General features: G+C 39.9%; 1 protein-coding gene and 1 pseudogene across 2 annotated transcripts in view; both read left to right on the plus strand.

The window, feature by feature from the left end:
* Positions 1 to 4222: 4222 nt before the first annotated feature.
* Positions 4223 to 16329, plus strand: part of SGO2 (shugoshin 2) — a 38355-nt gene continuing 26248 nt past the window's right edge. For both annotated transcript variants that reach the window (XM_045847559.1, XM_045847560.1), the window contains exons 1-4: positions 4223 to 4353; positions 12788 to 12922; positions 14756 to 14931; positions 15795 to 15872. In XM_045847559.1, coding sequence (XP_045703515.1) covers positions 12790 to 12922; positions 14756 to 14931; positions 15795 to 15872 — 387 coding nt within the window. In that variant the 5' untranslated portion in view covers positions 4223 to 4353; positions 12788 to 12789. The remainder of the gene's footprint in view (positions 4354 to 12787; positions 12923 to 14755; positions 14932 to 15794; positions 15873 to 16329) is intronic.
* On the plus strand, positions 7365 to 8160 carry LOC123824429 (annotated as a pseudogene).

The raw sequence follows: 16329 nt of genomic DNA on the forward strand, positions 1-16329 counted from the left end.
AATAACTGCCCCATCCCTCCCTTCCCACCTAGCCCTCTATATTTACATTATACCTGAACTGAACTATTTGTCAGAAAATTTTGCCATTTTTTCCATGTTATCGTCTTTATCCCACCCTTCTCTCAAAATAAAATGCTCCTTTTCACACACTGCGGTTCTCATCTTTCAAGATGCTTGTTAGTTTCCTGAGGCTGCTGTAGCAGATTGCCACAAGCTGAGTGGCTTACAAAAGGAGAAACTTATTACAAGCATCTCACAATTCTGGTGGCCAGAAGTCCAGAATCAAGTTGTCAGTTGTCACCATTGGCTCTGAAGGTTCTAGGGGAAACCTGTCCCTTGCCTCTACTAGCTTCTGGTAACTGTTGACATTCCTGAGCGTGTCACTGCATCTCTCTCTGCTCCATTTTTCTCTTCACGTGAGTTTGTAGGGCCACTGCTGGCTGTGCAAGATCAGTGGCATCATCACAGGCTGTCATGAGCAAGAGAGCATCCCCGAAAGGAGTCACCTCATGCATGTTTGTGTCTTTCCATAACACCAGGTTTACTAGTGGAGACCTCCCAAATAAGTCAAAAAAGTTACAATAGGTTACACCCAGGCAGGGGGACCTTGTAGAAGCAGCAGAGCAAGCCACCGGCACAAAGTTTTGGTCACTGGTGTGGCTGTGGATCGAGAGTTGGGTGTCAGTCTCAAGCCAGGCAGCTGCAGTGACAGCATACACCTGATGGAGTGAAATTCCTGTTGGACTCTGAGCATGACTGGTGAGGCAGCCAAGCTGGAGCGTTGAACAGTCTGAGCTCTAAGTTCTTACGGCCTGTGACAGGCAGTGGTCCCACTCATACCAGTATCCAGATGGAGTTCTTATCTGAGTGTCTGAACTTATGGTTTGGGGTGTTCAGGGCCCCTTCCAAGGGCATTCCGTTACACCCCATTACCCCAGTCTTGGACATATTGCCATTTGACATAAATGTAATGGCTGACAGTGACTCCATATTGGATTGCCAAAAGGTGTTGAAAAAGTCTGCTCTGCCTGTGTTCTTGCTCTATACACAGGCTATACTGGTGACACGGCTGTGGCTTGGTCCTTGGTCCTCATATGCTGCCAAGCTCCCCTTGTTCCTGCTTGATTTCAAGCCCATATCTCTATCCTCTCCAGAAATGCTTTAAACTACCCATTGTCCTTTTCTGCTTCTATCAGCCTAGGTTGCTTGGTGCAAATCAACCTGCCAGACCAATAGAGGTGATCAGGTCAGATGGTTTAATAAGCATACTATTTCTACTTTGTTTTATTAGTGTATTGATTTATAGTGTATCTTCTTATTTGCCTTCTACTTAGGGATGATTTTTCTTGGGTGATTCTTGTTTTAGTAATGCTGAGATGTTAAAGAAGATTTGCTGTTGTGTTGTTTGGCAGTTAGCCTTCCTCTTCTTTGTTTCCCTCTACCCCTTTATTTGTTTGGGGAATGTGGGTCGGGATAATCAAATTTTAATTGACTGGAATCTACCTTTAGGCAGAGGAACAGGAAACTAATGAGTCTAAGAATAAAAGAAAATGAAGGGATAAAAGCAAAATCAGTGCCTTCTGCAGAAGAGTATCACGACAGAACCGTGAGCTCATTTAATTTGACTGGTTTATTATGGATAAGGAGCTTCAAACAAAAACAATAGATAATGTGTATTCAAGACACAACTAACTGCACCTTCACACTCTTAGTGCAAAGCTCCTGTCTCTATCCATTAGATCAAGAGGCAAATGACCTGAAAGCAACATGAGATCAGGTTAAATTCAGCCCAATTAATTATACATTTTAAGTTTATGGTTGTATATGATTAGAATTTACATTTTCAAGAAATTTTATAGTTTAAAAAATCCCTTGGTTCATTAAATTCTCTGAACTGCTCTGAGGTAGGGTAATCAGCACTTTAAAAAAAGAGATGTTGGTATGCATGCCCTGATAAAATTTTTAACATCTTTCCTACCTCTAACTCCCCTGCCTCTTTTTCTATTTGTTTTGCTTTTGAAGCTGTAGCTACAAAATGAGTCAAAAAGAAAGCAATACTAATGTATTTGAACAAAGGGATCTGTTGATTAGAACCATCATAAAAATACATTGCATGCTAATATTAACCTCCATTTTACAACTGAGGAAACAGAAGCTCAGCGATTAAGTGACCTGGCTAATTTCAATAACCACTACATGGCAGTGCTATGACATGGTTCACTTAAAAAAACATATAACATTTATTGAGCATTTAATGTGTCAGGCGGGGCAAACATGAGATAGTGATAGTTAACCCCTAGATAACCAGACATTTCTATAACCAGTATATCACATTCAAAGTCACTATTATTGACGTTTTTACTGTATTAATTACTGTAATTTTAGCAGCTGGCCCCAAATAAATACTTTTCTACTTACACAAAACTTATGTAGATCTCTTTGGAGACTGATCATGCAATATATTAGACTAAATGGTCTAATTCTGGATTATGTTTTGCTTTATTTTCCTGGATTCTAAAAACAGAAAGCTGTGGTTCTCAGAAGTCCCCAAATGAACAAAATACTGGCTATATAAAATTGACTGCATCAGTGTATAATCAATTATTTCTTTTTACAGCATAAAATTTTTATAGTTAGAATTTGCCAGCTAGATTCATTTTAGGTGATCCCAATTTGTTGGCAACATACAAAGCATCATAGTCAGGAGCCAGTCCAATATATGCCTTCTTCTCTCCATCATATCTGATCAAGGCGTTGACCTTGGCCAAGCTCTGTTGCTCTGGTGCTTTGTTGGCCTTGACATCCATCATGAACACAAGAGTATTGATGTCTTCTGTCTTCTTCATGGCTGACTCCATAGTCAGGGGAACTTGATGGCATAGCAGTCGAGTTTGTCTCTGCTGGGGACAATGTTCACCTTCACCTGACAATGTTCAATGTCACCTTCAATGTTCTCTCCATTCCATGTGATACACCTATCGGGACTTTTTTCCCACTGCTCAAAACATTTTTTGAACTCATAGGTTTTGATGCCTTTTAGTATTTCTGTTTTTTGTCTCACCTCTTCTACATGGGCAAAATGTTTCCCTTTGAGGACTTTTTTCATCTGGGGAAACAAAAAAAAGGCACTTGGGGTAAGATCGGGTGGACGGGAGAGTGGGGCATGGGGGGGGTCATTCCATTTTTGGTCAAAAACTGCTGAATGTTCAGTGTGATGTGGTAGGTGTGCTCAAAAATCACCCATCAAGAAATGGGCTAAGGTGTTGAAAGAATCTTCAAAAAAAATTCACTGAGGCCCAACACAGGCTCTCACAACAAGGCTAGCTGGTACACTGATGCAGATGGGTTCCTAGAACACTCACCTGGCAGCAGAAGCCTGCACTACAAGGAGACGGCCTTCCAAAAGATAATCCGGAGTTGTTTTGGGTCCTGCCTGGTATACATACATAAACTACATATACATATATATAATTTTTAACTTCTCGCCTATCTCTGACTGCTGTCTCCCTTTTTCCATTTGTTTTGCTTTTGAAGTTGTCGCTACAAAATGAGTCAGGAAGAAAGCAATATTAATGTATTTGAACAAAGGGATCTGTTGACTGCAACCATCATAAAAATATATTGGATGCTGTTATTAACCTCCATTTTACAAATAAGGAAACTACATAATAACAGATGTGCAACATATATTACACAGAACACATTAGATGTATCATATTGCATATGTGCAGTTTGTCTAATGGAAAACGCCATTCTTGTATATTTAGCTAAAACATACCTTTAAAAACACCTAAATATTGATGAGATCTGTGATTTCGAACGAAACTTCATTGATGCTTCTTCCTCACAAAGTTAAAAGAAAAATGGAGAGAGCTTTTAAATGAAAAGTAACGGTGTTGGCATTATAGGGCAAAGACACAAGAAATGGTAAGGATGTGGGCGGGCAGTCTCATAGTTGTGTTATAAACAACAAAAGCTTTTCAACTGATTTTAGGTAGCTGTCAAGCCTTTTAGACATCTGGTCGACGGAGGTAATTTCCTCAAAAGATCGTTTCCTTTCTCAGCAGCGGATCAGAGGACCGCGCAACCACCCATTACGAACCCGCTGGGCGTCCCTTCCCCCCCAGGCTGCGTCCTCGGGGCATTCCTGGCCACGCCCCCACCCCCGGCCTCCTTGAGGTCCCGCCCTTTCCACCTCCAACTTCCTGGTAATAGCACTCCCCCGAGCCGCCTTCTTGGAACCTGATTGGCTTTTGTGGCAACCGCTAACGGCTCCGGAATTCAAACTGGAGCTTTGGCCGAGGGCGCGGGGCTCCGGGAGCTTGGTGGTGGTGACCCCACGCTGAGAAAGCGGTAAGTCCGTGACCTGTGACTTTTGGTGTGTCTGGCATGATCCTTGCCTTTCCAGGGCCGAGCCTCCTGCCATTGCCCTCCTGAGTCTTGGGTCCGCCGAGCCCCGCGCGACCCGCGGTCACGCCCACTGTCCGCCTCACGGCTTTCCTACCCGTGGCCCCAGGCCCGGCTCCGCCGGCCTCGTTTGAGGGGTACCTGGTTTGCATCTAAGTCGCTGCCTCTTGTCCCTGGGATTTGAACGTCCGGCTGGCTGAAGGGGACTAGCCGCCAGTTAGAAGGTCAGCTCCCTGAAGGAAGGGATTTCTGCCGCTTGGACTGCTCTACCGCCCGACTGTAGAAGAGTATCTAGCTTGTTGTGAGCGCTCAATTATAAATATATGCTGAATGAACCTTAGAGGCTGCTTAACCTAAGTTCTTAAAGGAGCCCTGTCTTTTGAAGCCCTCATTTAGAGGGGAGGCTAGCTGAAGCTAAGGAGTGATGGGAGTCCGGCAAGAACTAGAACTGAGTCTTGAGGTACATACAGGTAGTATTTCTGTAGGGAATAGGGACAGTGGTTTTTGTGCGTGAGGGATCCAATTCAGGAAAATTGGATGTGAAACTGAGTATTTCTGACTTAGAGATAGCTGAGATGCTGGCCAAACAGCAGCGACTGAGTAATAATAATTGGATGGTGATAGTGAGTGTTGTCGGGGCCCCAGATCCAATAGTAGGCACTGTATACATCGGTCCATTTATTCCCCAGAATGAGGTGCCCTTATTTTCTATAATTTTCTAAGTCTGGAAATCGAGACTTGGAGATATTAAGATCACATAGCTATGAAATGTTGGAACTGAGACTCCAGCATAGTCCAGCCACAATCTATAATACCTCAATCTCTGTATGGTAAGTCACCCTGGAATGGTACTCGAAGGGCCTGGCTTTGGCCCCTAGAGTGTTACTTGGTCAGGTTATCAATGTGGAAGTTGATAGGGCAGTGTTAACGAAGGCTCTGTGATTCTGCCATGAGCATTTGAGTGGGTGAGTGATAGTGCCATTTATTGATTAAGGAACTAAGAACCAATTTATTGGGGTGGACTGTTAAGCTGTGGTTTCCTAAATAGTAAAATGAGATTTGATCTTTCTGACTGGATTTTTTGGAAATGGACAAGAGTTCTCTATGTTAGGATCCCTTTCAGGTGTGCAAATGCAGCAATTTGCAGAGAGTTTCTGTGTGTGCCTGTGTTCTACTATTTATAATGGATGGTGATCTTTGATTTTACTTAAAGTTTCTTTTGAGTCTTCACTAAGGAAGGTTCCAGGTTCTATTTCTTCCCCTTTGAGAAATTTCTTGTAAAACAATCTTACCATTATTTACTTGCTATTTCTCAACATCTGCTCAACACTTTCAAAGGAGACTGATTCCAATATTGAGCAGTTTTTACTATTAAAAAATTTTTTTATCTATAGCCATTTCTTCAACAAATGTTTATTCTGTAGTTGCAATGTGCCAGACACTCTTCTAGACATTGAGGGTACAGAAACAAACAAATTTAACAAAAATCTACCCTATTTTTGCTCTGTATAATGCACTCCTGTGTATAATATGCACCCACATTTTAGTACTAATTCCCACGCATAATGCGTATAATTCACATTATATGTGGGAATTAGTACCACCACTGCATAATGCACATCCTTATTTTTCCCTAAAAATTTTGGGCAAAAAACTGCACATTATATGTGACAAAATGTGGTATGCCTTATAGAACTTACATTTTTGTAGAAGACATACAATAAATTAAATAAGAAAATTGTGTAATTTTATGTTGGACATTAAGTCAATGATGAAAAAGAAACAAGAAGTGAAATGGGGTCAGGTGAGCAATTTTAAATAGTTTGGTCTGGGAAGGCTCACTGAGAAAGTGACATTTGAACAAAGACTTGAAGTGAGCATATTCTGTGATTATTTGAAAGAAGAGTGAGACAAAGGGAAAAAAAAAAGAATACAAAGGTTCTGCAGTGGGAGCTTATCAAGGTGACCAGTGTGGCTGGAGCTTAGTGTGCAGAAGAAAAGGTGGTAGAGGTCAGAGAGGTGCTGATGGAGAATTGGGGAAAGGGAGAAGAATCAAATTGTGTGCTGTATAGGCCACTGCAAGGATTATGATGCTGTTGAGTGAGCCATGGGTGGCGGAGGGGGGTGGGCAGGTTTTAACAGAGGAGTGAATGAATTTACTTAAGTTTTAAAAGGATCCTATCAGTAGAAATCGTGGTAAGTGGTTCATGTGGCAATGTTGTGAAAGTCAGACCAGCATGGCTGATGATAGAGTACATGGGGGACGTGAGAGAAGAGGTTTCTGACCTGAACAACTAGAAGGTTGGAGTTGGCCATTAAGTGAGGTGGAGAGAACAAAGTGGAGTGGCTTTGGGTAGGGATGGGGGTGAATTAGGACATGCTAAATTTGAGGTGCATATTAGCCATCCAAGTTGGAGAGGAGGTGTGGGCAACTGGATTAAAACGTCTGGAGTTGACTGGGGCTGTAAATTTGCAAGTCACCAGCATTTAGATTTAAAAGCAAGGATACTGGATAATAGCCCCAAGGGAACATATGTAGATAGAAAATAGATGAGACTCAAGGACTGAGCTCTGGGACACTCTAAAAGTAAGAGGTTCCAAGAGCTGAAGAATAAGCAGCAGAAGAGACTTAGAAGAAGTGGTTGATAAGAAAGGAGAAAACACAGGAGAATATGGTGTTTTAGAAGCCGGCTGAAGAAAGTATTTCAAGGAGAGAAAGTTCAGATATTAAATACTGCACATAGATCAAGTGAAATGAGAAATGGACATTGACTAGTGTATTTGATTAGCAACACAGCAATTTAATTATTTTAGTGATCAATTTGCATATAGTAGTGGTGAAAGCAAAAAGTTGTTTGGAGTAGATCAAGAGAATGGAAGGGAATGAATTGGAGACAGCAAGTAAGGACAACTCTTTAAAGGAGTTTTGCAGCCCTTTTGCCTCTTTGAGTAGCATCATGGCAGTGGGTAAGAATAAGCACCTGACAAAAGGTGGCAAAAAGGGAACAAAGAAGAAAGTGGTTGATCCATTTTCTAAGAAAGATTGGTGTGATGCAAAAGTACCAGCTATGTTCAATATAAGAAATATTGGAAAAACACTAGTCACGAGAACTCAAGGAACCAAAATCGCCACAGATGGTCTGAAGGGCTCTGTGTAAGTGAGCCTAGCTGATCTACAGAATGATGAAGTTGCATTTTGAAAATTCAAGCTAATTACTGAGGATGTTCAAGGCAAAAACTCCCTAATTTCCATTGCATGGATCTTACCCATGACAAAATGTGCCCCCGAGGTCAAAAAATGGCAGACCATGATTGAAGCTCATGTTAATGTCAAGACTATTGATGGATTGATGGGTATTTGCTTCATCTGTTCTGTGTTGGTTTTACGAAAAAACACAACAGTCAGATTTGGAAGACCTATTATGCTCAGCATCAACAGGTCTGCCAAATACAGAAGATAATGATCGAAAGCATGATCCGAGAGGTGCAGACAAATGACTTGAAAGAAGTGGTTGATAAATTGATCCCAGATAGCACTGAGAAAGACATAGAAAAGGCTTGCCAATCTATTTATCCACTTCATGATGTCTTTGTTAGAAAAGTCAGAATTCTGAAGAAGCCCAAGTTTGAATTGGGAAAACTCATGGAGCTTCATGGTGAAGGTAACAGTTCTGGAAAAGCTCCTGGGATGAGTCAGGCTGTGAAGATGAATGACCTAGTGGATATGAGCCCCCAGTCCAAGAATCTGTTTAAATCCAGACATTTAATGGTGACAAATAAAAAGGCCTATTTGTGATAAAAAAAATAATAATAATAAAAAATAAAGGAGTTTTTCAGTAAAGGGAAACAAATAGGTTATTAATATTCCAGAATCAAGAGATCACTTGTATTTTCTTAAATGTTTCATTTTCATGCATTTATACATGCCAGTCCTTTTTCTGGAATACCCTTTCTAATCTTGATACCTGACAGTCTTTGTTTTTAAAACTTATTTATACATTCAACAAGTATTTACTATGTTTATGTTATTTTCCAGGTACTGTTCTATGACTTGGGCAACATACCAGTAAATAGGACAGAACTTATGGAGCTTAAAATGGGGAACTCAAACTCTAGTTAGGGAAGACAGACAATAATTAAATTTTATAGTATATTAGATAGTGATTTAAATGCTATGGGAAACATCAAAACGCTCTCTATCCACAACCCTGTCTTGTTTGCTTAGTTTGTTTTCAGATTCAATTTTTTTATATGTATTTATTGCTATTTTATTTTTCATAGTTTTTATCTTCTTTTGCTCAAATAAGTCCCTTTAACATTTCATATAATAATGGCTTGGTAATGATGACTCCTTTAGTTTTTTCTTGTTTGGGAAGCTCTTTATCTGCCCTTCGATTCTAAATGATATCTTTGCCAGGTAGAGCGATCTAGGTTGTAGGTACCTGCTTTTCATGACTTTGAACACTTCTTGCCAATGGCTGCTAGCCTGCAAAGTTTTGAGAAATCAGCTGATGGTCTTATGGGAATTCTCCTGTAGGTAAATAACTGCTTTTCTCTTGCTGTTTTTAAGATTCTCTCTTTATCTTTAACCATTAGCATTTTAATTATGATGTGTCTTGGAGTGGGCCTCTTTGCAAACATCTTGTTTGGGACTCTGTGCTTCCTAGACTTGCATGTCTATTTCCTTCACCAGATTAAGGAAGTTTTCTTTCATTATTTTTTCAAATAGATGTCCAATTTCTTGCTGTTTCTCTTTTCCTCCTGGCAACCCTATGATACAAATGTTGGAACCCTTGAAGTTGTCCCAGAGCCTGCTTGCATTATCCTCAGTTTTTTGGATTTTTTCTTCTTCTTCTTCTTCTTATTGGTTGTCAGATGGGAGATGGGTATGGGAAAATGGGTGAAGATGTAAGGGGACTACCTATTTGTACAAATAGGTAGTTACGGAATAGTCATGGGGATGTAAAATACAGTGTAGGAAATGGAGTAGCTGAAGAACTTATATGCATGACCCATGGGCATGAACAATGGTGTGGGGACTGCCTGAGGGAGTGGGGAGTACTGGGTGGAGGGGGGGAATGGAGGAAAAATTGGAACAACTGTAATAGCATAATCAATAAAATATAATTAAAATAAATGTTATGGGGAGAAAATAGAGAAGTGTAAGAGCTATCTGACATGCTGGGGGAAGGAGCTACAATTTTGCATGGCCTCACTGAGAAGGTGACTTTTGAACAAAGACTTGAAGGAGGAAAGTGAATGAGCCATTTGTGTATCTGAAAGAAGAGGTTTCTCTGTAAAGAATAACCAGTACAAAGGACCTGAGGTTGAAGAATGCCTGACATGTGCCAGAAGTAGTGAGGTCTTGGTGGCCAGTGTGTCCTGAAAGGAATGAGCTAAGGGAGAGAAAGAGGAGTTTAAATTAGAGAAATAGAAAGAAGAGGAGATGGCAGAGGGACTTTAGACCATTGTAAAGACTTTTTTTTTACTCTGAGAAAAATGGGAACCATTGAGGAATTTTAGACTGTATAGTCTAATAAATACATGGCAGTGAGGGCAGAGGTGAAAGTAAGGGGTAAGAGGCTATTGCCATAATTCAGGTGAGATGTATTAGTGCCTTATTTTAGGTTGGTGGCATTGAGGTACAGAAAAAGTGGTCAGATTCTAAGTGTATTATGAAGGTAGATTGGGATGCGAGATTTTTGGCCAGTGCAACTGGAAGGATGGAGTTGCCATTAACTGAAATGGGACAGCTCTGAGTGAAGCAGGTTTGGACAATTTAAGTTTGCTATGCTCAGTTTACTTATCCAAGTGGAGTTGTAAGTAGACAACTGTGACTTCAGGGAAATTCAGGAAAGAGATCCAAACTAAGGATTTTTGAGTTTTTGGCCAGGTGGTATTTTAACTATGACTGTGAAGTCGCCAAAGGAGTGAGTGTAGATAGAGAAGCAATCCAAGAAGAGAACCTATTATAACTTGGAAGAATTTGTATGAGACTGAAAAGGAGCAGCTAGTTAGGTAGGGAGGAAAAAACCCATGAGTCTGGTGTCCTGTATGCCAAAGAAAGATAGTTTTTGAGGGGGAAGAAGAAATTAACCATATCAAATGCTGCTGATATATCAAGTTGGGTGAGGCCTAAGAATTGACCATTAGATTCAGCAGTGTGGAGGTCACTAGAAAGTTTGGTGAAAGCAGTTTTGGTGGGGAAGTCAGAGTGAAAGCCAGAGTGAAGTAGGTTTGCAAGGGAACTGGAAACTGAATATAGACTGTTCTTTCAAGGAGTTTTTGCTGTAAAGGGCTACAGAGAAATGCAAAGGTAGTCTGAGGATGAAGTGGGAACAAGTGAGGGTTTTTTAAGATGAAGGAAGTAGCAGTATGTCTGTATGTTGATGGGAATGATCCAGTGGAAAAGGAAAAAATTGATGGTGTAGAGGAGGGAGTTGTTGGAGTGATGCCTTTGAGGAGGCAGGAAGGCATGAGATCCAGTGTAGGAGTGAGTAATCTGTCTGAGTAAGGCAAGCTTGGCCTCGGATGGAAGGACAGGGAGTTCCCCCATCATAATGTGAGAGAGGACAGATGGACGAATACAGACGATAGTGAGTAGGTAATTGCATTTGGGGTTTTGAGATAGTCCTCTACAGGTTGCTTCAGTGCCCTGGGAGAGCAATAGTGAGTGAGGGTAAGAAGTTACCAGCTCTTAAGAGGAGTGACCCAGGAGAGTTGACGTTGACAACAGCACTGAGGGGTAAGGGGGTCATAGAGCCTAATGACATTATATTCAAGACTGGGGACTTTTTTTAGGGAAATGGGGAACAAATGGTCTGCAAGTATGAACTTGGTGCTATCCTTCCAGAGGGAGGGCCATGGGAGATAAAAGAGCCACTGCCTAAAGGAACTGTAGAATCTGCATCGTCCTGGGAGATGCTGGTTCAAGAAGATGCGAGGACTGCTCAGGGAGGAAATTGAGGCTCGAGGTTTTGATCGATTGTGAATTCCAGAGGACTTCATGAGTTGGGCAAGGGTGAGAGATGGAAACTATTCATTTCCTGTGACCGAGGTGAAAAAATTACCACAAATGGGGTGGCTTAAAACAACAAAAATTTATTTTTCCACAGTTCTGGAGGCCAAAAGTCTAAATTCAGTATCACCGAGCTGAAATCAAAGTGACTGCAGGGCCGCATTCATTCCAGAGGCTCTAAAGGCAAATTCATTCCTTGCCTCTTTCAGCGGCTGGTGGATGCTGGCAATCCTTGGCTTCTGTCCACATCACTTCAGTATCTGCCTCTTTCTTGTAAGGGTACCTACCACTGAGGGCATTTGGGCCTACCTAGATAATCCAGAATAATCTCCCCATCATTAGCTCCTCCATCACATCTGTAAGGACCCTTTTTTCCACATTAGATTTACAATGGCACGGATTAGGACTTGTTGTCTTTGGCTGACCATTTTTCACCCACTGCAGGACCAAATGAGGGATTTTCAGAGCTGGAGGGAGATTAGGTAAGGGAGGTAAGAGTGACCTGTGAGTCTGGGGGTTCCTGTGGTGATTGACAAGAGGACAGAGGGAGATTAGTCCCTTGGACTCAATAGGTAGTTTGTGGTGGAGAGGCTGAGCATTGGGGGTTTGGCCAGTGCAGGTGACAGGGATTCTTCTAGATCCCTGCAGATAGAGGCAAGGAAGCTTGGCGAAGGGGATGGGGGCTTGGGAGGTTGGTCTTGTCCAAGTACATGGCTTAACATCTGTTGTATTTTCTAAGTAAAATCTTTTCTGATCCTTTTTTATGGCTCAGGCAGAGTTAATCACTTTCTATGCATTGTGTATTATAGTCATTATTCTTGTCATAATGTGATTGTCTTCTTGTTTTCACTATTAGACTTTAAAGTCAAATAAACCATAACTCTGATAGACAAATAGAGGAATTTAAGATTTCCTGCGTACTCCTCCAACCTCACTCCCGAAATATGGTTAGACATATCTCTTCTGTGCATATCTCTAAGGTTACTCTTTGTACATTGTATCAACAAGTGCCTGTACCCCCATTGGATTATGCATTCTTAACCATTTTCCTTTCCTGTCCCCAGCTTAGGCTAGATCCTGGCATGTTGATATAATACAGGTTTAAATGAGGGAAAAAATCATTTACCTTTTTTGGATTCTACTTTAAACCACTTTTGATTACATTCATACTTTCAGATTTTATATGAAGGGTTTTATAAATACTAATGTGTAGACAAATTATATGACTTGTCATGATTGTTATTTTTAGAATGTACTTATCAGTTATACTTTTTTCCTTTATTAATCAATACTATAACTGCCTGCCTGTCTGCCTTCCTTTCTTCCTTCCTTCCTTCCTTTTCTCTTCTTTTTTTTCTTCAGTGATGGAGTACCCAGTGAGGGAAAGTGGATCACTTCTTTCCTCAGGAATTAAGAAACATGTGAAAGACAAAAGAATGTCAAAGACTGCTAAGCTGAATGTTTCTCTTGCCTCCAAAATCAAAACAAAAATAATAAGTAAGTGCCATTGGTTTTAAGGTATGCTTACATTTTTACTTTTCCCTGGAGAATTGATAGAGTATTTGGTACTTTATTTTATCAAGTACAGAAAATGACTAAATGACTTTTGGTGAACTTACATTTTCCCCCCTTTCAGTCCTTCCTATTTCCTTCAGCTCCTTTTAGTTGAATGGTTATGATGATTTGTACTTGGTGGTGACAGCTGAATTTTCAGCAGTGAGCCTGGTACAGCCTCAGGTAGTTACCTTCTACACTGCAAAGACAATGCTAGTGTGACATTCCTGGAAAAGAACTAATAAGTGGTAGATTGTTTTGGCATGCTGTAGCAATGGGATGATGGGTAATCTAGAGGTGTTTGGCCCAGATAGGCTGCTAGAGTGTGTGATTTTATATAGCCAAAATTCACTATGAGGGTACTGAGCACTTTAAAGATGGAGCTTCATGGATTCTGGACTTGAGATGTCAAAAGGGCAAAAAATTTTAAAAAAGAAAGGAAGAAAAAGAAAAGGAAAGAAATGGGGAAAATTCCCAAGATAAATTTTTATTACTTTTGAAAATTATCTCAGTGGTTACACCCATCTTAGCAGGAGCAGGAAAGTTTTTTCCTGTTGATAAAGCAGCTGCGGAGGGTAACTGCCTGGTGAAATAGCCAAACCTGAGTATCTTCAAATCATAATGTTGCTCCTACCCAGGTATCTAGGGTCGTGTGGTATATTAGACCACCCCCTATGGTGGCTGTTTCCCCTTGTCTTTGGTAGGACCATTGCATACCCGCTGTTACTAAGGAATATTCTGAGGCTGAGGACTGCAGCAGGAGAGTTATCATCCTTTAGTTTATGGAAGTCCTAAACTGGTTCTAGTCTCTTCCATTTGCTATGTCAGAGGGAGGTGGCTGTCTAAAACTACTTTCTCTGTGCCAAAGATAAAGTACTTTTTTAGGACCCTGTTTTTTAGCTGCCTAGTCTTTCCCTGAGTATTTAACAAATGTTACTACTTTTATAAACACTTTTACATACACTGTACTTTTATTCAGTGGCATGTGAATCAAAGTTATGAAAATAAGAATATGCTCTAAGTGTACAAAAGGAGCACACTATTATTTAAGGTGAGATTTACCAAGGAATTCACATTACATTTCTTAACTAACCATAGGAAAGTATTTCTGATTTAAATTACGTTTACATAGGGCTCTCAAAGAGAGGGGGCCATGTTCAGATTGTAATAGATGCCCACATGTAAGAGGTAGGGTTTGAGGTGGAGGTACAGTGTCCCATAGGGTTTAGATAATTTATCCAAAGTTATATTAAGTATGCTCCCTTTCACTAAAAGTTTTGAAAACTGGACTTTGGGAGCATTAACTAATTTGTTCAATTCTGGAGCCACAGAAACTGGCTTTAAATTTTTCAGATTGGCCACCCTAATTTCTATGGAACATCTCCAGGTAGAGCTGCAGGATCAGCCTCTCCATTCTACCTGCTAGTCAAAGGCAAAAAGGAAGGCAGAGCAGCAGCTATCAGCGATGTAGTTTTTGTGATTGATCTAATTATCTAGAGTGCTGTGTCTACAGAAGAGTCCCCTTATTTCTAACTCTGTATTCATAAACATTCTGCATTTCTCATGACTTTTACTTATCTATCTAGCTTTTATTTCTTCACTTCCAAACTCTACATTTTTTTCTAAACTCCATCTGTATTGTCATTTTCTCTTTTTTCCAAACTTCAGTTAAAACTTATAAAGTGAAGTGCATTTTGTCTAAAATAGTTTTATTAAGGGATCTGAAATTTTATTAAGGTCTAAGTTCAACATTAACTATTAAATTCTTTTTTACAGACAATTCTTCTATTTTCAAAATATCTTTAAAGCACAACAACAGGGCACTAGCTCAGGCTCTTAGTAGAGAGAAAGAGAATTCTCGAAGAATTACAACAGAAAAGATGTTATTGCAAAAAGAAGTGGAAAAACTGAATTTTGAGAACACATTTCTTCGCCTAAAGCTAAATAATTTGGTATGGAAACTACATTGTGTTTGAATTCTAAATTACAACTAAAATCTTAACTGTATTATTATAGAAGTTCTAAAAAATGCTTTCAACTCTCCAGTTGTGAAAAATTATTGAAAGAGTGTACCATGTTCATGGGCAAACTGTAATAAAATAGATGTCCTAACGCTACATTCTAAATGTGTAGTTGTGACTCCACAAACCTGTATAATAAATACCTTGATTAACCTTTGATTGCTTATAAGCAAAGTTTTGTGCATTAATACATTTTAACAAGATGGGCTCCTCCATCTTGTTAAAATTCACTCCTCCAGTGAATTGAAAGGAGGGGAGTTCCCAGAGTGTCTATATTCCTCTAGTCTCAGCATTTCACTGGCTACAAACCAAAGTGAATGGAGTTGGTAGTCGTTGCTTTTCCTTCCAATGTCCATCTCTGTCCATAGACGAGGCACTAAGATCCAATGATTAGCTAGTTTGCCATATAGGTCTAACTCTAAAATTAGTAGAAATTAATTTAAAAATGCAAAAATGACCTATTACACTTGAGGGTTAAATTCCTGTGGCTGACAAACATATTACACTTGCCATGTGATATGTATTATTATTATTATTAGAAGCTAGAAAAATGTTTGTAGAAAATTTATGATTGAGAGTTTACAAGCATTCAGTGTGTGTGTGTCTATGAACTATGTGTGTGTGTCTTTGAACTATGTACTTTCTAAGTCAATGTGGTTTCAGTTTTAGCCCAATGTTATCTCATTTATGTTCTAAGTTTTGTCAATGAATTGTATTCATATTCATAAATGTATGGTATAATAAACTCCAAATTTTAATTGATTAAAGGGGTCTTTCTTTTTGTACTTATACAGAATAAGAAGCTAATAGAAATAGAAGCACAAGTGAACAATAACTTGATAACTGCGATCGAAATGAGCACTCTTTCTGAGGTAAGAAGTGCATGTAAGCAGTGCAGTTTTTTAGCACTCCTGAGAATGATGGAAATTAGTGGCATTAGGGTTAGAGATTCATGTCTTAAACTTTGTGCAAAGGAATGATAATATTAATATTAACCAGCTAACAACATTACCATTTATTATAATTGGTTATTGAAATTTTCCTATAAAGATTAGATTTTGATTAAAAGTAACACAGGTTAGACAGCTCAGTGGAACGTAATGACCCCTAAACATACTACAAAACATGAAAGGCGTTAGTAGAAAGGTAGTATTTCAAATTAGGAAATAATTAGTATTAGTAAAAAAAATGAACAGGTGGCTCTCCCTCTCAGGGAGCACACCCACTCCTTTCCCTTCCCTCTCTTCTCTCCCCTCCGGCGCATTGCCGCAGCTTCTCGCTCCTGAGCCCCGCGGCCCTTCTTTCGTCCTATGACTTCTTTCCCGAGTC

This window comes from Phyllostomus hastatus, unplaced genomic scaffold (genome assembly GCF_019186645.2).
Source record: "Phyllostomus hastatus isolate PE091 unplaced genomic scaffold, TTU_PhHast_1.1 phas_contig_57, whole genome shotgun sequence".
NCBI lineage: Eukaryota > Metazoa > Chordata > Mammalia > Chiroptera > Phyllostomidae > Phyllostomus > Phyllostomus hastatus.